We start from the raw sequence: 25,408 nt of genomic DNA, 5'->3' as shown, positions 1-25,408 counted from the left end.
AGTCACTAATAGTGACTATGATCTGGCTAGAGGAAAGCCTTTTAGGCATCCAATTGCCAATGTTGCCATGTAGAAAACAAAATCCGAAGCTGCAAAAATAGAATTACAATGGGAAGATGGGATATGAGAAGGATCAACATGATTAAGTTAAACACAATGAAAAATGAAATGAATTGACATTTTAGGCATCAGCAAATTAAAATGGACTGGAATTTGACACTTCCAGTCAGATTATACTGCTTACTATTCAGGACATGAAAAATGAAGAAGAAATGGTGTTGCTCCAGCCATTGATGCAGAAGAGGAGGACCTTGATGAGTTTTGTAGTCAAGTTTGATTTGAAAATGACAGAACATGGAAATGAAATGTGCAGCTTGTGGTTGGAGCTTGAATTGCCAGTGTTGCAAATAATAAGTAGGAAAATGTAGTTGGACTGTATGGCCTAGAAACTGAAATGAAACATGAAAACAACTTACACATTTCTGATAAACCAATGACATCCTCATTGTTAGCACATTCTTCAAAAAACCAAAACAACACATGTAAACATGGACGTCACCAGATAGAGCACCCAGAAATCAGGTTTACTGTATTACTAGTACCAGGAAGTGGAAGAGGTAAGTTTTAACAGCAAAGGTGTGGCAAAGGGCTGACTGTAGAAGAGCTCATGAACTGCTCATGTGCAAATTCCAAGCCAAGCTAAAGCAAAAGAACAAAGCCAACCAGTTATCAATACAATCTTGAGATACACCAACTGTTGTCAAAGAGAACATCAGGAATTGCTTTGAAGTCCTGAACTTCATTGATAGGGAACCAGAGGAACTATGGAATGAAATCAAAGACATTTTTAAGGATGAATGTGAAATGAGATTTCCAAAAAACAGAAGAAAGCAAACTGGATGCCAGAACAGACAGACAGTGGATATTGCCCAGAGGAGAAGACAAGCCAAAGGCAAGAAAGACACGATTTCAGGAAAGAACTTAACAAAGGATTTCAAAAACCTGTTAAAAGAGACAAGAAACAGTAAACACATTGAAAATGAAAACAGACACAGCAAAATAAGGAAAGTCTTCCAAAAGTTCTCCTAACTCAGGAGATTCCAACCTTGAACTGGTACGTTAAGAGACACCAATGGATAGATAGTAACTGAGTCAAAAAAGATCCAACAAAGGAGGACTATGCTGAAATTCTATACAGTAGAGATATCAACATCCAAGATATCTTAGACAATATTCCCTACTTATTTTTACCAGGGAATGCTTGGAAGAATGGATGCACCAGAAAAGTTTCAAATTATTTCCTTCCCTGTTTGTAATACTGATTGTAAATGATTTTTGGTTATTTGTAGTTCTTTTAGTTAGAATAAAAACAGAAGAATTTTATATTGATAATAGTTGTGCAGAGGTCCAGATTTAAAGGGAAAAAAGTGATTTGGAGCACCCACGGGCATATATGTAGCCCCTGTCAGGTACACCTTAAATCAGATGCATCTTTTCCTAAGATCCCAAGATCCATGCATACTCAGAATCACATTTTGCTCTTTGAATACAGATCCTTGTACAGCCATAGTACTAATAGGGAAAGTATATATAAATCAGAAGGATTCCAGATGAATGGAAGGTTTGTCAAGTTGCTTTTCCACAAATTTTGGCATGGAGCATAAATATCCAGCAGACCCATGTGGCTTACTTCATTATGCAGCCATCAATATAAGCTCCAATGAGCTTGCTGTCCTCTGCAAAACATATCCTGATCTGAAAAATACACTTAATGATTCTTATTATATAAATGATGACAACAGGGAACAATATCCGGCTGAACTTTGCTGATCCTAAAAAGCTAAGCAGAGTTGAACTAGCTGTGTACATGGATAGACCACTTGGAAATCCAAAAGCTTTATTAATCTGAGAAGTTAGGAAAAAATAACAGACAAAAGCAGTGGCAAACCACTTCCATATTGCTGTCAAGAAGACTACATGGATGTATTTATGTAGTCACTGGGAATTAAGCCTGACTCAAGAGAATTTATACTTTATTTTATTGATGCAAAAGAATGTAACCTTTGTTATAAGAGACGCACATAATCAGAAATTAGAAATCAAGCAGAGGCATAAATATTCTTGTTCAGATAGGCAACCTGCTTCAGTTTATATGATCTGTTCCCTCCAGTGTGGCAGCAAAAAGATCAGAAACTTCCATTTTTTTTTTAATGTAATAGTAGTTTCTCAAGATGTTCACATTTGGATAAATTTGGTTAGATTTATCATTTAGGAAAACAAGTGAACTTCAGATTGTGGATTATGGTTAGCTTGTTCCCTAATTATTTAGTTTAAGTATATTTTCTGATTTAAACATAACAATTTTCAACAGTTAATTGAAAAAAAGATTTTTTTTAAAAAAAGTTCTACTCATGTCTTACTAGTTATACTGAAGAATAAGGGACCCAGGAACCATATAAGCTGAGAATCATCTACATAGATCATCTAAGCAGCAGCACCTCACTGCTGTGGCTGATTTTAGAAACCTGAGCAGGACTGGACCTAGTTAATATTTGAAAATGTCACCAGGAAATACCAAATCAGCATTTCTAGGAACATTCTGGAAATAAATAATGGCAAACCATCATCTGTACTGTTGCCAGGATGATTCCATGAATATTTCCATGGAGTCACCAGGATTTGAGCTTGACTCCTAAGGAGATTTTACCTTTTCTGTTGTGTACATCACATTAAAGTGCTAATGATAGCAGATATTATGTCTAAGTTAAATATGCAAGCATTTTAGGTAGTGCCAAATCATTTATGCACAATGGTCTCTGAATGAGGGTGTACAAAAACAAGTAATATCTTATGCAGTGTTTCTGTATTTAGAGGAGCTATCTCCTGGTAGTCAAACCAATTAGTATGCAATCCCACTTTTCCTTTCTTGTGCATACATAGTTTGCAATGTTACTTATAAGTGGATCATATGTTATTTGCTTTGTGCAGTTGCAACCATGGAGATATTCTCTGTGTAATGCAAGTTACTGTATTAAAATATACATGCAGTAAACCAGGTTCAAAAATATATTAAGAACTAAGATTTTAATGGGATGCTTTGTTTAATTTTGCTCTTGAGACCTTGTCTAGTAGTTCCAGTACTGAAAGCAGTGGAAGAGGCTATAGTGAACGTGCAACTCACATGAAGAGATTTCTTCCAATTTATGTAACTGCCAGTCAAAGCTTTGTGGTGATATGGTGTGCCTCACTGAGTGAATCATAGCTGCCTTATTAAAAAAATATCAATATCATGATCTTTAAAAAATCTAAGAGCAACAAAAATACTTACGGATGAAATTATCTGTGAATGCAAGGCCCCTGTGATATAGAAAAAAATAAGATTTGCTGTTTTATAGACATTAAGCTGTGGTTGAGTATTTTAAAACATATTCAGATATTGTAGATACATCTTAGGAGCCCAATAATCTCACCTATGATTTTCAAAAACATTGTGACAATTTAGGGATTGAGTAGGATAGACTGCAACAACTCTGAGTTTTATGTTTCAGAAACGGATATCCTGGTACCTTTTGTGTGATTTCCGATTGATAAGGGTCAGCCTGAACATGTGAGAATCCAGACCCAAGGCTTGTACTTCTAAACGAGGAGAGACTCCTATCCAGAGCTTTCTTTTTTTCTTCTTAAGTGTCAGATAAACAAGTCTTGGGTTTGGACTAGGTGACTTAAAAGATTTCTTCCCACTCATACATTTTTGATTCTGTGTATACCCAGGAGTATGGGCTGTGGGTAGGGTCATACCTCAAGCTGGGAAAATCATTCTGGGATGGAATATCTGTAAATAGTTTGGGTTTAGGCAAGCATGGGCATAACTTTTAGAGGACTAGTTGAGTAAGAAACAAATACAAGCCTGGTTCTATCACAGCTTGTTTTTGGCTGATAATGGCTGGTACAGAAAATACAAACTCTGTTAAAGAAAATTGAACAGAAAAATCTCAGCCTCACCCAGCTGTGATACCACATCCATTTTGCATAATAGCTTTGCCTGTTGTATTTCTCAGTCCTGCGCCCCTCAAAATGTTAAGCACAGCTAGTTCCTGACTGTGATCTTGTATATATTTTCTTAAGAATAAGCCTTAGGAGTTCAGTAGGGCTTGTTTCCAGTAGAAACTTTTAGGATTCTAATACAGTGGAACCTCGGGTTACGAACGCTTCTGTTCATGAACTTTTCGGGTGACGACCAGCTCCGGCCGCAAAATTTTGGTTACGAACAGGATCCGCGGCCATTTTCCCTCCCATGACACGGTCCACGGCCATTTTCCCGCCCGTGACACATGGTCTGTGGCCATTTTCCGCCCCTGACACGTGGTCCGCGGCCATGTTTCCACCCCTGACACGTGGTCCGTGACCATTTTTTCGCCCCTGACACGTGATCCGCGGCCATTTTCCACCCCTGATACGTGGTTGTACGGAGGGGGACTCTCCCTCCAAGCAATAGCCGCCTCCCTGTCCTCCATGCCAGAACAGATTAACGGTAATTACATTGAACCTTATGGGAAAATTTGCTTCGGGCCACAACCAATTTGGGTCGCGACCAGAGTCACGGAACCAATTAAGTTCGTGAACCGAGGTTCCACTGTATTACTATTTCAACATTGCTTGCATTCTGTCTTGATCATACCCTCACACATTTGAACTTGAACATATGCTGTTGAAAGGTTATATAAGTGTCCAATAGAGTTTCTGAGGATTTTTTAAATACTAAGTAATAAATGTAGAGTACAAAACAAGTGTTAGATTTTCACAGTTTGGAAGGGCTCTGATTACATCTTCTTATTTTTTTTAAGTTAAACGTCAGTTTTGTCTGCCCTGAGATTTTAGCATTCTGAATTCTTAGACTGTCTTATTAGTGCAAATTGACTGGTATTTTGAATAGAAGCTTGTAGCTATTGAGAAGCAGGATAAAAGGGGGTTCATTCAGTTCAGATTTTTTTCTTTATTCATAACATTTCACAATAGAAGGGCATTCATTATTCTAATTGACTTTTTCCAATTAGGTAGTTCTGCAAAACTGTTTCCCTGCCTCCAAAAGCAATACTTCTGCTAATGTGTGCCTATTGTTATGGACATAGGTATTTAGTTAGGCTTCTTTCTGTTAGACTTAGCTGGCAATTTCTTGTGGCTAGCAGAAAGTTAATCATCAATTTATCTTTCAATCCTTTTTTCCTTGGAAATTCTGCACCAGGTGGGCTGACATCATAAAGCATCTTCTTCTCCATGCATAGACACCCCTTTGTTGATTATTTTCCTTCACATAGGAAGGTACATATCTTCAGCAACCTGAAATTGCCTAAATCCACTTTACTTGCTAGCCATATTCTCTCTCCTTCTTTGATCCAACATGACCCCTCCTGTGAGCTTCTTAGATGATTTTTGTTTCCTTTCCCCTCTTGAGAGTTGTATGTATGTGAAAACTGTTTTCTCCCAGTTCCTTCCCATCCTCAGGTTATCAGCTGTAAATATAGTTGCATGTCTGGGAGATTATGTGACACGTTGACAGACAGTGTTACTCTGCTCCATTCTGTCACATACATGGTAACTGGCATTATCATTGCCTTTATTTTCTGAAACTGATGAACAGGAGTTCAAATCTGCATGGGAAGTTCAGTCCAGAAAACCTAGCAGTCTATTTGCCTGTAATTGCAAATGTCTTTGTACATATTCATTCATTCATAAATAAATAAATAAATAAATAAAAGATTTTAAAGTTTACTTTATGAAGTAATAATGCAAATGGAAAATTGAAGTAGCAGTATCAAAATATAACTTCATATTTTTATTAAAAGACGTACAGATTTTGAAAGAAAAAGAAAGTTACACAGGCTCAGATTGTCATCTTGTTCATCACTCCAAAAGTATCAACAATATTCCATTTAACTTCACTTCTTCTGGAAAAGAAATAATATTTGCAATTTTCATTATGTTCACAATATACTAAACAGCTACATTACAAAACAAATGTAAGATTTCCAAGGACATCTCACAAGGGAGGAACATTACTGCCTGGGGAATGTTATAGTAGTGAACATATTATTGCACAGCCCCTGAGAACTTCTATATTACTTAGAATGAATAATAGTTATATAAAACTGACTGCCTTTGTTAATATTTTTATATGGGCAGGTATTAATTTTCATTATCAGCAGTGAGCAAACAAACTTCCCTAAAACAGTTTTCTGTTTAATGTAAACTACCTTATATCCAACTCTCCCGTGAGTGTAAAAACATCAAACATTAGTTAGATGGGTAGGAATGAAATTTCATCTATAGATGCTGTAAAGTCTATTGGTTCCTATACATGTGTGCAGTACCTTCCCTTGGGTGAATTTGGTGGCATCAGCATAAAGTCAGGTTACATGAAAACAAAAGAATGTTCACACAAGAACAAATTTTCTTGTGGTTAAACTGTGTTTTTCTCTTCAAGTGCTGGGGCTTTGATTTTGGTGCTCATGTTGCATGAGTTCAGAAATAATTCCCTTCTCTACTTTGGAACGGGAATTCTACACAAATAAAACAGGATCCTACTTTTTCTAGGCTGATGTCAGAGTGGCCCAGGAAAAACAGAATTAGACTTGGAGTTGGAAAAGATAACTCAGTATTTATTGTGTGCTTTAAGCACTTTCACAAGCACAAAGCTAAAATAGACCCAGGCCTATTCTAGATCTTTGGATAGATTTCCTCCAAATCTTGGAGCAAGGAAAAGGATTTTTATGAAGAAGCTTTGGTGCTTAGAATCCCACCAATGGCATATCTGAGTATTTTAAAGTGTAATCTAAATGGTAGACCACCCCATAGTGGTCACTGTTACTGTGAGAGATGGATTACTTTGGAGATGTCTTGACTTGGGAGGAATGGGGAGTAATCCGCCAAGTCACATGTCCTAAATTTCCTTCACACATTTTAATAAACATATTTAACTGAATACAATAATGAAATAGATGAGAGAGAGAAAAAATACTTCATACTAGATATTTCAGAAGGTTCTTGGGGATAGCATCAAACAATCATGAAGTTGTCATTAGAATGAAGTCCTTTTAGTTTTGTGGGGCTATCTCAACAAATGAATTGGTACTCTGTTTATTATAAAGTTCTGTTTTGATGTGCCAAAATATAATTGTTAATTTCTGAGGACTGAGGAACATTTACTGTAATTTGTAACTCTGCAAATTTAGCACAAAGAAATATTTCTGTCTTACTCTATAGGCATGCCTTCAGTCAAGCTGAACACACAAAATCTCACTGTTGTTGAAGGAAAAAGTACCACTTTGTACTGTGAAGCTACAGGAAGTCCATCACCAACTATAACTTGGATTTTCAATAATATTGTTTCAAAACATGAGGTAAGATTTTAATATTAAAATATATTTATTTGCCAAGGCAGAACTCAAGTTTTGAGCAAGTATTAATACATCTTGACTAGCCTTCATTTCTGCTGAAGCTCACTTCTAATGCAGAATACGTGTACATTTAGGCAAGAATATAGAAATTCATTAGTTTGATACATGCAGGACCTGTTCAGATACCAATTCAGATATGTTAAAGACTACTAAAGATAATCCTTTTCACTCCTTTAACCCAGTCCCAAGTTCTCTCTGAGATAAAAATCCAAATTGCAGAAAAGCAGGGGACGTCTGCATGGGAGACAAGTGGGGAAATATGTGCCTCAAGTATTAGAGTCAGACTTTATGATAGAAGTACAAAATTGCTCTGTTTGACATTTGCCATCCTTTTGCCATCATTGTGGCATGTTGGAGATGACTGTGCACACATGATACTCGTTTAACCAACAATAAGTATTTTGAATTAAAAAATCAGGGAGATAAACAGTCCTAGCAAACATTCCTTTCCAACCCTGTCAATAATAACTCTTTAGTATTATTAGGAGAATCTTTTCAATTATAGCCTGAACTACAGATTAGTATGGGTGGGCTTGTGATAACCTTTTCTTTATATGCTTGGAGATACATATTCTGGTTATTTCATTTTGCTCTGCCTTGTAAAAGAATACCTTCAGTTTGCTAGTCCTCCTCATCTAGCACGTGCAAGACCACACTCTCTTTGGACAAGGGGAAGAGACTATAAAGCCAAAGCATTTGGCAGCTACTGACTCAAAGTATGTCTTGCACTTCAGTGGAGAGGCTTCCAAAGCTTCCTTTTCTACTTGCCTTTCCTGGTAGTTTTTATTGCTTTTTCTGACAAAAGAAGACCCCAAAGTTCCATTGTCCAACCATTTAAAAAGTTCTGTTTGAACCTATATAAGGAACATTCCATACACTTTGATTGTACATTCCAAAATGCAAAAGTTATACCATTTGGGGACCTGTTACAGAAGTGCTGACATAACAAAGGGCGCAAGTGAAGGGCAAAAAATTAGACCAGATGAATCACCAAAAATTGTGCTGGTGGTGGTGGGGGAGATCAAGGGTTTTACCAATCATTTTATCTTAGTCCCATTGAGTCTCTAAAATACTCGTTCTTGTTTTCCTTGAAAAAAGGGAAGCAGTATAGAGCATACAGATTTTATTTGTCACTCTAAAAATGGTAAATCTACAACTCCTTTCATTCCATATATCCTAAACAATAAGTCTCTCACCTGAAGAATGGTATGCAGAATCAGAAACTAGAATACTGTACAACCTTTTGACAAACACTATTATTGTTTATTTTATTCATTTCTGACCTATCACATTTGTGAAATACTCTGGAAGGTCAAAAGCAAAAAAGAAATTCCAGTAAAAGAACATGACTAGCAAATAAAATAAACTTATTAAAACCTATTGTGGCATTCCCAATCATTTTGGGCCAAAAGCATATGGAAGAGGGCTCATTTCATTTTCTTTAAGAATATAAGGAAGGTTGGGACTGAACCTAACTATGGGGATGAGTGGGAAGAGAGAATTGGTCATGGAAAGCTACTGGCAACCAGGGCAGCCCATTTAAAATAGGTGTCATTCTGCAGTGGTGGCATTGTCCTGCCAACAGTCTTGGCACTGCATTTTATACCAGCCCATACAGACTACATTGTAGTAGTCCAACAAATGGAGATGAGTTAATATCATCAGGGATTCCGTGGTCCAGATAGGATTGTAACTGACATACCAACCAAAGTTAGGCAAAGGTCCCTCGGCCACAGTTTCCTCTTGCTGAGAATCCAGGAGGACTTCCAAGTCCTGAACTATCTTGTCTGTGGGGAACACATCTGCATCCAGAAAAATTACTGTAACCAATATTGATAGGATAGTCTCTGTTTATTGATGAACAGCAACTCCATCTTGGAGAGATTTAAGTTCAACTTGTTTCATCCCATGAACCTCTAGGCCCCTGGTTCCAGACTTCCACTGCATCTCCATGTGACAATATATATAATTGGGTATCATCAGCATATTGATTACACCTCTTTCTGAACTTTCTGAATGTTTAGATGACCTCTCCCAGCAGTTTCTCATAGCTGTTAAATATTATAACAGAGGGCCCTGAGCCCTAAGAGGTCCACATTGGAGAACCCAAGAATTTGAGTGTGTCTCCAGTGTCCCACTGACCTACCATTCTCACTCAGGAGCTAAACCAATGTAAGACAGCACCCTCAATGACTGTCCTTGCAGGCAGCATAGAAAATTACCATAGTCAATTGTACTGAATGCTACCTAGAAGTCCAATAGGTGCGGCACTTCCCTCATCTGTGATTATTATTCACCAGAGTGACCAGTACCATTTCTTTCCCATTCTGGGTCTGAATTGTGACTAAGAAGGATCTAGAAAATTTCTTCTAGGATCCTCTGTTGCTGGTTTTAAACTACTTTCTCAATAACCTTCCCTAAAATGGTCAGGTTAGAAACCGGGTGAAAGTTATCAAGGACATTTGGGTCCAGACAGAGCTTTTTCAAAAGAGAGTGCACAACTGCCTGCTTCAGAATGAGTGGCATTATACCTTCCTTCAAGGAAGTGTTAATTGATTTTCTCCTGAAATCAACTGGGTGCCTTCCCTTGCTTCTTAAGAAGTTAGGAAGGGCTTGAAACAAGCCCGCTGGCGGGGGAGTTCAAACTACCAAGACCTCTTTCTACTTCCTTGGGTTCTACAAGCCCATGTTACCACACAATATGCCACACCACCTTGTTTACCACGGTGGACTCTGTCCAACTGCCATCCAACCTAGACTGGACATAATAGACTATCTGCAAAAAATCCACAAAATCATGCAATGTGTGTGCAAGTGCTTGTTCCACCCATATTAGTAGTGAATAAAGTTTTTTAAAGTGTTTGTATGTAAATTAGTTAAATACATTTGTTAGCATTAATAGTATGCAGAAGATCATACTAGGTTTTCAGCAGAACTCCTCCTAATCTGTGTATTTCTTTGTGTTCCTTCTAGAGTGATACATATAAGAATCCAGCTTCTCTTACTATAAAGAATGTCTCATCAAGTGACAGTGGTGTACAGATTTACTGTATAGCAGAAAACAGTGTGGGTGAAGACCAAGCTTCTGTCGACCTCACCGTATTCTGTATGTAAATAGCATTATATAAAATTTTCATGCAGAAAATCGTAGCCTAATGAAAAAATTGAGAACTAAATTTTTGGAATTTATGCTAAACTTTTCCCAGAAAGAGAGGTAATTTATAAAATGAATATTTGCAAAAAGTGAATTAGATTGAGAATTGTATCCTTTTCTTTTCTGACAGTCATCAATGACTTATAGCCATAATTATCATGCCAGCACACTAATGAAATTCTTCCTTTGAATTTGCTATACTGTTCAGTGTATTTATTACTATATCAGCCACTGAGCAAGGATCTGGGAAATGCCAACGCTAAACAAATAATAATACGCTATAGTCTCTAGGAGGATGTCCCAGTCAATATTAGATTATTTATATTGTGGTCTAAGATAGTCGTCTTATATTGTCCTTTATATTGTCTTCTAAGATAGTCTGTCCTTAAAGGAGATGCAGTTTCTAATACTGCCTCCTACCAACTGCTGAAATTTGCTTGGCAATTCTTACTGTTGATAGTGACCTTAAAAAAGGAATATGAATTGGAGGGTTGCTGAGACTCCATCAGGAGGCATTCTGGCAAAGCAGATGCACAGCCCTCCTGGTTCTCATAGAAGCCTCCAAATCTACTCCCACCATAGCCCATCAGTATGGCAGTCGACAGAGATGGTATGAGTCTATTCTAGCAACTTTTCTTCTAGATAATTATTTTATTATTATACCCAAACAAGCTTATTTTCAAATTTTGTTCATTTTGCCTTTCTGCTTGTGCCTTAGCTTTTTTTGAGCAAGCTGACTGATTGACAAAGAAGAGAATACATGAAATACTCAGGTTATTTTTCATTGTTCTCATTATAGTTGCACCAAATATCACATTTCTTGAAATACCATATTCAGACCATCACTGGTGCATTCCATTCAGTGTGAGGGGAAATCCACAACCTGTCTTGACATGGCTGCACGATGGGGTTAAACTGAATGAATCAGATTATATCTGGACCAAAATACATGTTACCAATCGGACAGAATATCATGGCTGCCTTCAGTTGGACAATCCTACTCATGTCAACAATGGCAATTATACCTTGGTGGCACAGAATCAATATGGAAAAGATGAAGCCAACATCTCTGCTTATTTTATGGAAGATCCTGGAGGTAGTAAGTAATAATATTATTAGAACATTATTGAAGCATTAAGTAGTGCTTTTTTTCATAATGGAAGGATTAGGTTTGATGAGGTCACTGAAAATTAAGCACTTTTTTACATTAATCTATTCACTTGAAAAATTATTTTAGTCCCTTGAACTATTAAGCTAAAAGGTCAGATGATTAAAAAGCTAAAAAGAAAAGATATGCCAATATGATATAGTCTTCCTCTGAGTGGACAGCAAAGTAGCCTTAACTTTCCATGATGGCTTGAAGTATCTCGGCTTAGGATCTTTAGCCAATAATTGATATTCTTATATGGTTAAATTCATTATGAAAATAATATTTTCCTGTTTTCTACATTGCAGTATACAATTAAAAATACATTACTGCCGCTGAAGGGAGCATTTTCCATCCATTTGCTTGCTTAACTTTTACTTTCTTTTTGCCATCAGTCACCAGAGACTACTTATAGTAACTGATTAGATCAGATGGATTTAGCATAATTTCTTCAATGTGAAATTACTGTTTTCCTTTGAATAAAAACAATTAACTCCTGTTTTCAGATACACTTACAGCTAATTAGAGCTTAATTTCTTACATTTACCTGTGATTTTAATTAAATGTGATTTAAGTCATATCATCTTTCTTTTTTATCACTAGTGTTAGCAAAGTTATTAATTATAGGAAACTCTAAGAATGCTGGGATTTTTTGTTTCTTCTGTGATGAATGGATCACATAAATGCAATCATAGTGGTGGAATGATCTATAAATTTGTGATATGTATCGGAACACTTTAGAAGAGAAACTTGGCAGATTAATTGGCTAGAACTTGCCTGCCTATGGGCTAAAGTGGCTGGGGCATGATGGGAGTTGTATCCAATACATTTGAACAAAACCAGGTTGGGGAATGCTAGATAAGATTCTTGCCTTCCCTCAAGAAAAAAAATGCAGTGCATAAAGGGGAAAGAAATAAAGTGGATTGTATGAGGACAGAACTGAGGGAGTGCTAATAGTCTTGTTCTCTTTATCTTGTAACTTATAAGAGTAGGGTAGTACTTAATGCCTAATGCTAAAACTCTATCCTGGGAAAGAAGACTAAGCTAAATGATTCCTGTAATTTATTAATGGCTTTATTCCTCAACTTAATATATCATTGACTTTAACAAAATCTCCTTTATAGTTCTTGAATATAAATGAGCTTGAATATTGTTGGTTAAGGGATAGGAGATGGGGGCTAGTGCCCAACACCTCTCCTTCTTCTGCAGTTCTTAGTACACCATATCCTACTGGCCTCCCTGTCCTGATTTTCTTAGCATTTTCTTCTCCCCCACACTTCTTAGCTGCAGTTATTGCTGAACTCCTAGCATGCCATATCCAACCAGTCTCCCAACTCCGTGACATGCAAGTACCTTTCTTTCACTCCCTCTCTTGACTCCCTTCACTTGCCCACGTTCTTCCCCACAGCCACTTCTGCCAGAACAAAAGGGCTGCATTTTCATAAGTTCATAGAGTTTCATGGACAAAGGACCGCAGATAGGTGAAACTAGCTCTTCTCTGCCTGGAGTAGTTTATACATGGAAAGTTTTGCATATCCTTAGTAGGAAAGTACAGAATATTAGTTAAAATTTTGCAAAGCCATGCTCTCTGTTCCCTTTATTATTCTTTTCAGGCATACTAATACGTTTTTGGATCTGGATCTTGTACAGAGAAGGATGGCATCTTGGGGTAGTTGTCAAATACTTGAAATTCTGGAAGCTTGCTTGTGCAAGCATGTGGTAGTTTGGGAATCAGCTAGTTAACGTCTGCCTAAACTGTGTTCCCAACAGTGTACTCCACTGTGTGCTCTAAATCATATTTTGTCCTTCGAATCTAGATGTCTTCATTGTCCTACAAAGCAGTCCTACAACTCTTCCTGTGCTGCAAAGCTTTGCTTAAAGTGTGGGAGAGTGGCCTGAAAGGTGCAGGTAAACTTGTACCCAGTGGCCTCACTCCTTTTAACAAGAGTTTTAACAAGAGAAATGTGCTGCTCTTTTAGGCTCTGACCTAAATTTAGTATGCCAAAAACTAAAATTCCTCCTTTTTTTTTTTTGGTTATGTAGTTTGATTATCAGCATTCTAAAAAGGACATTAAAATAAACAGTATTTGTCCACCTTTTCCCATTATGTAAATAAAGATAAATGTGAAAAGATAAAATCTGCTGTGATTACATTCAACGCTTTTGTTGCTATTTAAGATGAATACAAATCATTCTTGGAACCTTAGCATGGCTATTGTTTCTTTGCATTGTCATTGTAAATTGTACATTCTGCACAATGAAACATGACAAGTAGACCCACACCCTGGTATTATATTCATTTCCATGCCTACGTGCTAGCATTAAATGTTATTGGATGTTTAATGAGCAGGAATATGCTCCTTGAGATCAGAATTGATTTTATGTCATTATATAACAGACAAATATTTGAATAAGAGTGTGATCTTATACTTGTATACTCAGAGGTCAGTTTCACTGAGTTTAGTGAGGCATATTCTCACTAAACCTTGTAAAGTGTGTACAGAATTGCAGATTTAAAAGATATAAGTTTAATTTATTTACCTTGTATTTTTAAGTACAATTATCATAATCAAACTCAGAAGATCAGTTTCATCTTAAAGATGAAAACAGTTATAATGTGTGCTAAGAATCTGTACTGACTGACAGGTAATTATTCTAATGTCTGCTATGTAAATTTATCATTAGGTATGCATAATATTTAGTAACAGTATTCTGTCTGACATAGTCTACTGTTGCATGCTACTATGACTAAGAGAAATGGTTAGAACTATGCAGGTATAAAAATAGAACTATTAAGCAAATAAGAGAGGCTTTTATTGTCAGTGGTTTATGGGGCACAGTAAACAAGCTACAGTCAGCCATTTTATTGGAAGAGCCTGCGGAAAATTGTACAACCAGCCCTAAGTAGAGTACTGCAGCATAGGAAAGGAATTTATTTCGTCCTTCTCCATTGTGTGGGAGGGTTCAGTGGGGAAAGAAGTTAATTTCTAATTCGCCCTGCTATTCCCAGACCTTTCAGCTGCACATACAACTTTTTTTTTCAAGAATGTGTTGGCTTCATTTTGCTTTTTAACTGTATTTCAAACCATTTTTAGAATGTTCTGACTGGTATGAGGTTGCACCTGTTTGCTCAATTTTTTGTACAAGGCTATCAATTTGCTGTTAGAGAATAATAATACATTTCAAACTACAAAAAGGATGACTTTTCCATTATTAATATTTAAACCAGTTAGTCTTGGAGACAAGTTCATTATCCAGATAATTTGTTAATAGAAAATGTGTACCTAAAAACTGTAGAGAAGATATATATATATATATTTTTGGTCTGGGCACAAACTTTTGAGGTTAGGTTTGGCTTCAGTTCTTATTCAGAGCAGGCAGTATTATTTATTATTATTATGATACTGAAATTGTTTCAAAATTTCTAAATAAGTAATAGAGGATTAGGATACCAATTTGCTTCTAAAGTAGGAGAGACAAAATGGGTTTTGGAACATGTGGGAAAAGTCAAACACTTGCTATATTTCTCTGTCTCTCTCTCTCTCTCTTTTAATATGGCTACTGTTGGCAAATTCAAATAATTTTAGTGATAGCTACAACTAACAATAAAATCACCAGTTTTAAATTTGGAGTAAATCAAAAATGAAAAGATCATCTGGATGTGGATTCCTCACTGGAATGTGTTTCATGTTGCCTTTGGGACCCTTCCCCAGCTCATGTTGGAGGATTAGTGTACAGGTGTACAAATCAGTAGATGATAGAAATCTCCTAATGGAATTGGTGTGCACTGGCCTTTATGCAGTGTTTCTCCTATTTGAAAAAGTGATATAATAGAGACTTTTATTAAATATTCTGGAATATTATATTAAATAATCTAGAATATTAAAGACTTCACTAGCACCAAAGAAATGATGTCCTTTAAAAACTGAGTTCTCAGTTTCTCCAAAAGCTTCTAGATCCATTTCTTTCCCAAGGAAGGCAAGACACCATAAAAATAGTCATCAGAAGAAGTCAGTTCAAGTAAATTTAAGTCTTCCTTTCAGGCACTGTGTGGATATCAGGCCACTTTTTTTCTGAAAAAGCTTGTAGGGCCTCTCCCTTCAAATCCCAAGACCAGGTGGGACAGGTCTTACAGGTAGGCACTTTAGTGTCTCATGAGTAAGCTCACAGAGCTCTTCCTCCACAGAGCAATACCTGGAATGCTGGTTTCCAACCCCAGATGAGACAGAACTTACAGGTAGGCAACCCAGAGTCTCCTAAGCAAGCTCATGTGAGAATTCCTCATAGGCACTTAATAATATATGGATTTTTTTCTCCACTTTATAATAATGGACATTTTGCTAGTAACTAGTAAAATGATCAACAGATAATTAAAAGAGTATAAATAATAAGTATGCCACGTGCATGAGTTGAAACAGGTGCAAAGTAGGGGTGTATACAAAGCAAGAAGTTGTGTTCCTAGCTCAGGAAAAAAAAACCAGACCCACTCAGAACATACCTTTAGAATGTTTTGAGTGGATTGTGTTTTGACAAAACAAAACTTGAAATGCTTCAAGTGTTCCACCATCTGGAACAATGGGAACTTGAAATAACCCTTTTATTCCCTTATTTAGTGTCCTAGGTGGGGTAGTCATCTGTGTTGAATGCTATGAATAACCTGGTGTACAGAAAAAATTATCAAGGAAATGGTTTTTAAAAATTTTCTTCAACATTACAAACATTTCCAAAGCAAACAGTGTAAGCAACAGTTGTTACCGTGCTGTTTGCAGTCAGTGCTTGCACAACAGCCACAGAACTGATCTCAGCAAAAGAGTAGCACCAATAGATTAATTTCAACACAATCCTCCTTTATCACACTGCAACAACAAAAATACACTTTTTTCATTCCATAGTATCTCTGTAAACCTCCACAAATAACTAAAGCAACACAGTTTTTGCATTTGGCAGCGTGAAAGCTGAAAAGCAGAGCCACGTTATCTGTAATGCATATGAATCATGCACATTTCTACATTTGGCAATGTGTCTGAAAAAGAAAACACAACATATCACACATATGGGCAGCTACATCACATTTTAACTCAACTTCACTTTCTTCATAGCAAAGAATATGAAACAATAGGAATTATAGCTATGAGGAAATGAAAAGTCTTTTTCTATATTCAATTGGTTGGCCTTCCAGGATGTCCTCAGTTGTACAGCACATGACATTACAGACAGTACACACTGTGTAACTTGGGCGAGTCAGTGACAGGGCCCAGCCACATCATCAGTGCCGATTAATAAATGTTTGGATAAAGTGTTTAAGTGCCTGGTGATAATCTGGAGGGTGAGGGTAGGGGGTCTTATTTAATCACCCTCCACTGGCTAGTTGGAAAGTCCAGTAACCAATATGCACATGCGCCCAGGACAATAATACGCACCAGTACGCTAAAACAATTTAATTGAATTCTCCTCAATAAAGAAACACTTCTTATTGGGGCATATTTGGGGAGTGGAGGGAAGGAGATGTAGAACTAAAATTAAAGGGACGTGAAGGAATTTCTCTCATACATGAACTTCTTTCTTCCCTCTCAACCATTGCTTAATTAAGTAATTAACATACACAGTATTACTAACTTTAGGGCATAGGATGGGAGGGCAATTGTCTAGGTAAGCAACAATACATTCATGTATGAATCTCAGTCTCAGCATCTGTCTACAATCTCCAACTTCTCTCTCCATGAGCAACATTCCAGAATGGCTCCAAATCTTTGAGCATGTGACTCTCTATCTTATCCTCTCCTTAAGTAGCTGTGCCTATTATTTTATTAGCTATACACTCCCCAAGTCTCTATGTCCTTAAAGAGTTTAAAAACAAACAAGCCACTTGTGGTATGTCGGAACACTCAAAAATTTGGAACAAACACCCCACTTTGTTCCAAGCTCTGAACAAAGCACTAGAATATAGTATGTTTTGTTCAGAACTTGGAGTGTTCCAAGCTAAGATACATATATAATGCAAATACATTTACATGTTTGGATTTATTTGTTCAACAGATAATTTGGGGTGGGGTGGGGTGGGGAGACAGTCTTACCAAGTTATGCTAATCTTGTAACAGTAACATTAAAGAAGAAACTTGCCTTTGTTGATCTTCAGTAAAAGATGTGTATCTTTTTTTTTCCCCCCTTGATACAGACTTTGCTTTTATGGACTGAAAATCTTTTTTCAAGTTTAACAATTATATTTCTACAGCAGATTTCAAAAGAATGACCAAAATTTTTAAAAAAACTGTAATGTACAAAACATGTTTAATATCACAGTCTTCCCTAACATGGTATCTTCCTAAATGTATTTTACTGTAGCTCTCATAAGCCCCAGTCACATTTACTGATTGTGAATTATGGAAATTGTACTCCAACATACCTGGAAGGCACTAAGTGAGGGAAGTCTGCTTTAAGGAGTGGGGTAGACTGTTGTATTACTTTCTTCCTTTCAGAAAATACTGTTTCATAGTTACAGATTCTCTGAAATAAATGATCCCAGTTAAAATCTGAATTCTAGTCTTATGAAAATTGACTTTTGAATTAGTATACTCCAAAGTGAAATTCACTTGTTCCTAACTGTGGAGTAGATCTTCTCTCCCTATGACAGTCATTCTTTACGCACTCAGTCCTATCCTGGGGAACAGGATGACATTCCACAGCAGATCTGAGGTTATGTAAGGGCTGTAGTAGGGAGCAGAAAATAAGAAAACCTTACTATGTGTGCAAGGGTTCACTTTCACAGTTTGGGATTTTGCTCTCATGACATGGGAAATTTTAGAATTAATCAGTTGCTTCTGGCAGTGGTAAACTCAGTTCTACATTAAATATAAAGTTGTCTGTATGCCTAACTGTGATAAAATTACTCCAGTTGTTTCTGTTAACTACGCCGCTATGATATATTTCTTTTTCTTTCTGTTCTTTAGGTAGTCCGTTCTATGATCATCCTGGTTATATTGGTATATTTTCATTTTCTATTATACATATGTACATAACATGTAATAATTAATTAAATGATTGAAGGAGAAAATAGACTATTATACTCTGATATGATTAATTTGCATGCTGTTTAAATATCACTAGAAATGTTTATGATGGGCATGATTCAGCCACTATTAACATTTTTAATATCATTAATTTGAATGTAGAGATGTTGGCATATACTTAATTCTTCCATTAAAATGATGGTGCTCTTCTGCTCACTTTTTAAAATCAGAATAATTTTCTTCTCATTTAAAATTTCATACCATCACCAGTGGTTCACTTCTGAATGCTTTGGCACAAGATATTATTATGTAATCACTGGAAGCCAAATATCTGGCTAGGAAGTAAAAAATTCATTCTGATACAATAGTTAAAAAAAAGAAAAGAAAACTCCATTCCAGTTTCTTAGTGATCATGGAGACTGGTCATGTAATTTTAATATTTCTTTATCTTTAGATAACAATCTTGAGAACTAATCTTGTTTTATTTTTGAGATCTTAATACCCCTGACCCCAAAGAGAAAGCATATTGGATTAGCACTAGATAATACATTTTCGTTGTCACCATTTTCAGATCACAGTATGGAACAAAAGTTGTACAATGTATAGTGATGTATCTAATGTTGTTAAATCAGAAATGAATCTGTTTCTCAGAGCACTTTTTCAAAGGCGCTTTGAATTTTCAGCTTTTTATAACAATCTTTTCTGGTAATTTTATCCTCATTTCCTATATATGCAGAAAAATAAGGCTATTCATATTTATCTGGAAGTAGGGCTTTTTTCCGATATGGAGTAAACTTCATTGTAAGCCTTAGAATTGGCAGGTATATCTAAGTTAATGGAATTGTTATTTTAAAGAACAGTAAATAGTTTTCAGTTAAGTTTTGAATCCATAATTTTATTTACTTGATTTGTGAGATATAGATTTAATTGAAACATCATTGGACAAGGACTGTTTCAAAAGATCAATGAATGATTTTGTTCTTTCAAATGCTTTTTTGTATATTGTTCATATAATTATTAAGGAAAATGGAATAAAACATAATTCTGATCCTATCAGATTATCTATTAACTGAAGAAAAAACTCAACTGAGTTGCATTGACTGAAGACTGAAATCCAATGTACAGTCTGCATAAATTTATCATTTAAAGACTAGTAATATGTAGGACTCATATACTAATTAAAATTACTTAGAGTGCGGTGATATTATTAGATGCATATATAAAACACTATATTTTTGTGTAATTGCATTAATCCTTCTTGGATATGAAAGTCCATCTTGAACAGTGTTTCAATACTCCCTCATATGTTCATGCTGCCAAAGTAGGAAACCTTCTTAATCCTCATAAATAAATACACATTTTAACACAAGTATCTAATTGTGAATCAGTCAGTATAAAAGATAAAACATTATGGCTTTATTCCATATCATTAAAATTGTATATATTGAAGAATAAATGATCCATGGAAAGTTTCAAAATCTATAAAACAAAAGGAATGGGCAATGAAACTACGGTAATATTGATTTCTTTCTGTTTAGGATTTCAACCGTGCATTCTTTCCTCCCTATTTTCTATTTTCATTTCTTGCCCCCTTCCCCACCCCTTAACAGTTAGTTAGCTTTCCAGGGCCATTGAACAAAGGGCCATAGGCTGTTTTGGGTTCTCCTTCTCTTTCCCTCTCCATAGTGCTAAAACCAATTTGCTCCATAATATTGTTGGAAAGTGATGGTTAGCAATAGAAATTGTGCTTTCTAACAGAAAATAGCCCTTATTTGAGATAGATTTTAATAAGGTCTTTAATACATTCTCCCCTATTAAGTCTGGCAGCATTGCATTTATATCAACCATTGCTCTCTCTTACAATTATCTTCATAGCAGAGCATCAGAAAATCCTTTTTCCCCCATGGCTGGGAGACTTTTGCAGTCATCACACAATGGAGTTGAGGTGGAACTAGGTATGTGGAGGGATCTAATGCATATTAGACTCCCTAGACAACAAATGTTGGACAAATCCAGGAAAAAGTTGTCTTTTTTTTTTTCTTCTTCAGTGTAGTGACCGAATACTTTTTATGCTAGTGGAATACAAATTTGAGCAATAAGTAAATAGCCTTTAAGGTGACAAAACTGCATTGAATTCAGTGTTATAATTCTAATTTAAATGAGATAAAACAGCAATTTATAAACTGTTTTGGTACTTTAGCTCTGAACCTTTATTTAAATATTTTTAACTGCCTAGGAAATGTCAATTTTGGGGCAGCTTATAAGTTCTGTTAATAATGAGCAAAAGAGAGTATAGTAGCAATGCACATTAAAATATTGTCCATGACTTTATATTTCTAGATACTTGGTATTACTATGTTATTTTAGCATGGTGAAACTTGTCAGATTGATTCCTGGTTTATGCAAAAAATTAGGAAGGAGTTAAATCTAGTTAAGTCCTCTTCCTGGAAGTATAGGAAGAAGAGAGGGAAAAGGAGATGCTGGTGTCTAATGTTTGTTTGGACTTACAGAGGCTGATAGGGCACTCAATCCTGACTTAGAATTAGGTAAAAGCTCAGTTAGTTTCTCCCATTTCTTTTTCTTCCTCCTTCCCACCCCCTTCCCAAACTGTCAAAAGCTATATTAAAATAATTGCCAGCAACACAGATCAACTTGCTAAAGGATATATTTCAGAAAAGTCAAAATGTTTTATATACTTTGGGAGAAGAATGGCATTACTTAAAGTGATTCTATAATATTCAGACAAAGAATTTCTACCACTAAAATTATTTTATTTTTTGCTTGCTCTATTTCTATTCTTAGATCTGGATACATCATGCCCTCCCACCCCAAAAGGCATTAAAATTCATATAAAAGAATGAACTCAAACTGTATAACTTTAAAAGCATCAACAGAAAACATTTTGTATGGTATCACCTAGTATAATGAGAAACGAAATATTCCTCTTAAATGTTTATATAATTATACTGAACATTCTACCTGATGATTATTTGTTTTTAGTTTTCAGAAATGGCTCAATCCGTATGATCAGATATTTCTATTGGCCCTTTATATTTTGGGCTCATATTCACTCATGTAACCACTCCCAACTTGGTGCCTCCAGATACATTCATTTATAACTCCGGTAATTTCTAAACAGTATCTCTGGAAGGCACCTATTGGAGAAAGCTGAAATAATTAAAGCAAAACAAAAACAAACAATGGCAATTTGACTATTTCTCAAAAGGCAGCATTGTTTCTCACCATACTGCTATTGCTCTGGCCAGCCTGGCACGAGAGAAAGACCAATCTGTGAATTTTGGTTTCTCTCAAGTTCTCATTTGTGCAGTCTTAATTTTGGTTCATCACATTTGTCTATCAATGAATGAAATTTAGAAGAAAATTTATGCAGCCACTGAAGAGCTTTTCAATAATTATTTATTTCTTTGTCCTTCCAGATTCCTACATCAATTAAATTGTTTCCCTATTCCATGGAATGCTAGCTGGAAGTCAGCTTCTTTGCCAGTCTGGAATGTTTTTGCATTATGCAATAATTTAATTTTATTGTATTAAAAGATACAATATATGTTCCAGCTTAGAAACTTCCCAGTTTTACTACATTAAAAAATATTCCCACATCTTTTAAAATCTTTGTATTTCACTTGAAAATAGTTTAGATTTTTTTCTTCAGATTTAAAAGATACACACACCCACAGCCCACAAACAGTGGCAGATCAGAAAAACATCAGAAAAAGCTAGGGAATTTCAGTTGTCTCAAACAATTGTGTTTCCACACTTTTTCTACAGGTATCTCCCTTGTGTCTAGTATTCTGTCCCATAGTACATATGAGTGTACCTTCTTCCCCTCTCTCTAAATATCTGCACATCTCTTCCATGGTTTCTTTGAGTTATTTCCTGTTATCTTAATTCTGAATTGCATGCACTGCAGTCCTAAACAAGCCATATAGCAATGTGGCAAATAAGTAGATAGAACTGAACAGTGTGTTGCAAAATTATTGCAAATTTTAATTTTATGTGTTGAAAGTTTTAGTAGACACACGCACAAAAACTTTACTATACTCAAAGAAAATAAATATATTCTTTCTCTTAGAAGATTATGGAACACCAACAAATGATTTTGAAGATACTACAAATAATAGTAACCAAGTTACTTCTACGGATGTGTCAAACAAAGACAATGAAGATAGCATCACTGTAAGTATAAACATCATTTCCTGGTTTGTAATCTCAGTAGACTTTCTGACTAAGAATCTAGTTGGCCTACGGTATTTTAGCTTGCAACAAGACACTATTTTTAGAGCTTTTAACTATCACTTTGTAACTAAAAGCAATTTTTTTTAGGACAAGCTGGTCAAATTTAGACATAACATTATTTATATAATTTGAATCATACACTTCAGCTGATATTAGGAAATGGTGGCTCCCAAGCCACAACAATGCAGCTTTCATTTACATTTTGAACTTTTTTTTCTTTAGCAAGAAAACTAAAGTATAATACTAACTGAATGGCTGTAGTATGCACTGAAATACTTGAAATGACTAGAAAATTGCCACAATATTGTTTTAAGTCATGTTCATGTTTCCTTCATAGAGACGGCTACTGCATTGTGTCCTCCTTTTGAGCCTGGATTACAGTTTCCAGAACTCTATGCTTTGATCTTATGAGTAAGCTCAGGGTTCTGGTACTTGCAGCCCAAGCACATTTGGAAGACACCAAGTTAAAGTAGCTGTGTTAGCACTAAAGCCTAGCAGACATATTCTAAAATGGCTCTTTGCTAAAGAAGCAATATTTGTATCTTGTTAAGGGACAAATGCTAAGTATTTGGTGTTATCTGTATACTAGTGCCCTATGAAAAGTAGTTGTGGTAAATTGGTACCGTGTACCATATTGTATGTTTCAGAATTTACCAATATATAATACTAATATTAATAGCTAATAGTATTCTAATTAATACTATTAGAATGGTGAAAATTGAAACATTTGTGTATTGTGATACATGATTTATTGTAGCTTGTTTTCTTCTTAGGTGTATGTTGTCGTGGGGATTGCTGCATTGGTCTGCACTGGCTTAGTTATTATGCTCATTATTCTCAAGTTTGGAAGACATTCCAAGTTTGGAATGAAAGGTAAGAGGGATGCTTTTAATTCTTCTTTCTATATGTTTTTCTGCTTGTTGTTTTATATAATTATTTAGATACTTACAGGTATACATTTTGATTCTCTTATTCAAACTACACATTTAAACAAATATGAATAACATAGAGGTAACAGTGCAACATTTCTGATTGAATTCAGTGAGTTTCAGTAGATGGATGTATGGTGATTGGTTCTGACATATAGAAACCAATTAACAGGAAATATAGGTTACAACTTCATTTGATATATAGTTGTATGTGCTGCAAGAAATGATACAGTTATTTTATTTTTGAAGAACTTGAAGTTTGGGGATGTCAAAGTAGTGGGACAAGCTCCTTTTCTACCTTAGCGTTTCTTCAACAACAACACTCCCAATGCCTTTTCCTCACTGACCAGTTAAAGGTCCCGGCAGTGGCAGTGTTTCTAGAACTCCTCCTGGCTAACCAGCATTGGTTTTTATCCATGGATCCTTAAGATAAGGGCACTTTTAAATGACTGCAGAATTCTGATATGTTTTGATTACATTCCTCCAAGAGAGTAGGTATTGTTTATTCATAAAATAGAATTAATTGCTATGTAAGGGAGCTCTCCTACTGCAGAAGAACCAGTGTAAGTAGGGCATATAAATGAGACTACTTTAGGTCTTCCTTTCACAGGTTCCTTATCATAATGAGGTGTTTTGCTTGACTTTTATATAAAGTGAGTTCAAAACGTTGTGTTTTGATCATTAAGAAAAACCAGTTTTCATTCTCAAGGGTGTAGTGAGAGTCAGGCTACCCTGACATTCCTGTGGTGGTAGAAGCAGCTGAAAACCCACACTTTTGTTCATGGAAGTTCTTTATTTAAAATGGTTGTTGCCAGAACAGAGCAGCAGCTCCTGCATGATAGATGGTCCAGTGAACATTGGCTGGCAGTTAACCTATGGACCAGGGAAGAAATCACTGAGGAGAGGGATTGCAGAGAAGCTGCAAACACCACTTCTAAGGTCACTGTCTTAGCCTAGGTCAGTGGATCTTAAACTGGGGATATACTGGGGGTATACCCTGGGGGTAATTTGCAATTGCTAATTGCTGGTTTTTGAGTTAAGGATCCAGTTTGGAACTGCCACTGCTAAGATGCTTGTGCGAAACAAGAGAGTTTTTTTTTTTTGTGGGGTAATGACATTATTCGAGCCCAGAAACAGGGGTAATTGGCTGAAACAGTTTAAGAACCAAAGGTCTAGGTAATTAGTATTACCTAAATAATACTACATCTGAAAAGATTTACTATATTTTGCCCATCAAGCAGATGTAGGCTAACATACTGTTAAACATTCATATATGAATATTCTGGTGCATTTTGCAGAGCACAGAATCTCATTCCTTTTCAGTTTTTCTTCATGGCTGATTCCTTTCCCTCCAATGCTTCGGGTTCATTTCATAGCACACCACTTTTTTACCCCACCTTGGTTATTCTGAATAGGTAAGAGGAGAAATATGGATTTGAGTGGATGTTTCAGAAGGCAGACTG

At 35.9% G+C, this 25,408-nt stretch overlaps 1 protein-coding gene across 1 annotated transcript in view; it reads left to right on the top strand.

Moving 5' to 3' along the window:
- NTRK2 (neurotrophic receptor tyrosine kinase 2) overlaps nt 1-25,408 on the top strand; it is a 192,293-nt gene that overhangs the window by 38,488 nt on the left and 128,397 nt on the right. The window contains exons 8-14 of the mRNA XM_088130010.1: nt 7,261-7,397; nt 10,428-10,560; nt 11,408-11,704; nt 15,942-15,992; nt 18,703-18,735; nt 22,853-22,956; nt 23,790-23,889. Coding sequence (XP_087986136.1) covers nt 7,261-7,397; nt 10,428-10,560; nt 11,408-11,704; nt 15,942-15,992; nt 18,703-18,735; nt 22,853-22,956; nt 23,790-23,889 — 855 coding nt within the window. The remainder of the gene's footprint in view (nt 1-7,260; nt 7,398-10,427; nt 10,561-11,407; nt 11,705-15,941; nt 15,993-18,702; nt 18,736-22,852; nt 22,957-23,789; nt 23,890-25,408) is intronic.

Source organism: Python bivittatus, unplaced genomic scaffold (assembly GCF_059951505.1).
Source record: "Python bivittatus isolate LINGU-HERP-01145 unplaced genomic scaffold, Pbiv_v1 ctg000850_np1212, whole genome shotgun sequence".
In the NCBI taxonomy this organism is placed as follows: Eukaryota; Metazoa; Chordata; class Lepidosauria; order Squamata; family Pythonidae; genus Python; species Python bivittatus.
Note: the sequence above shows the minus strand (reverse complement) of the source record. Positions and strands in the feature narration are given on the sequence as shown.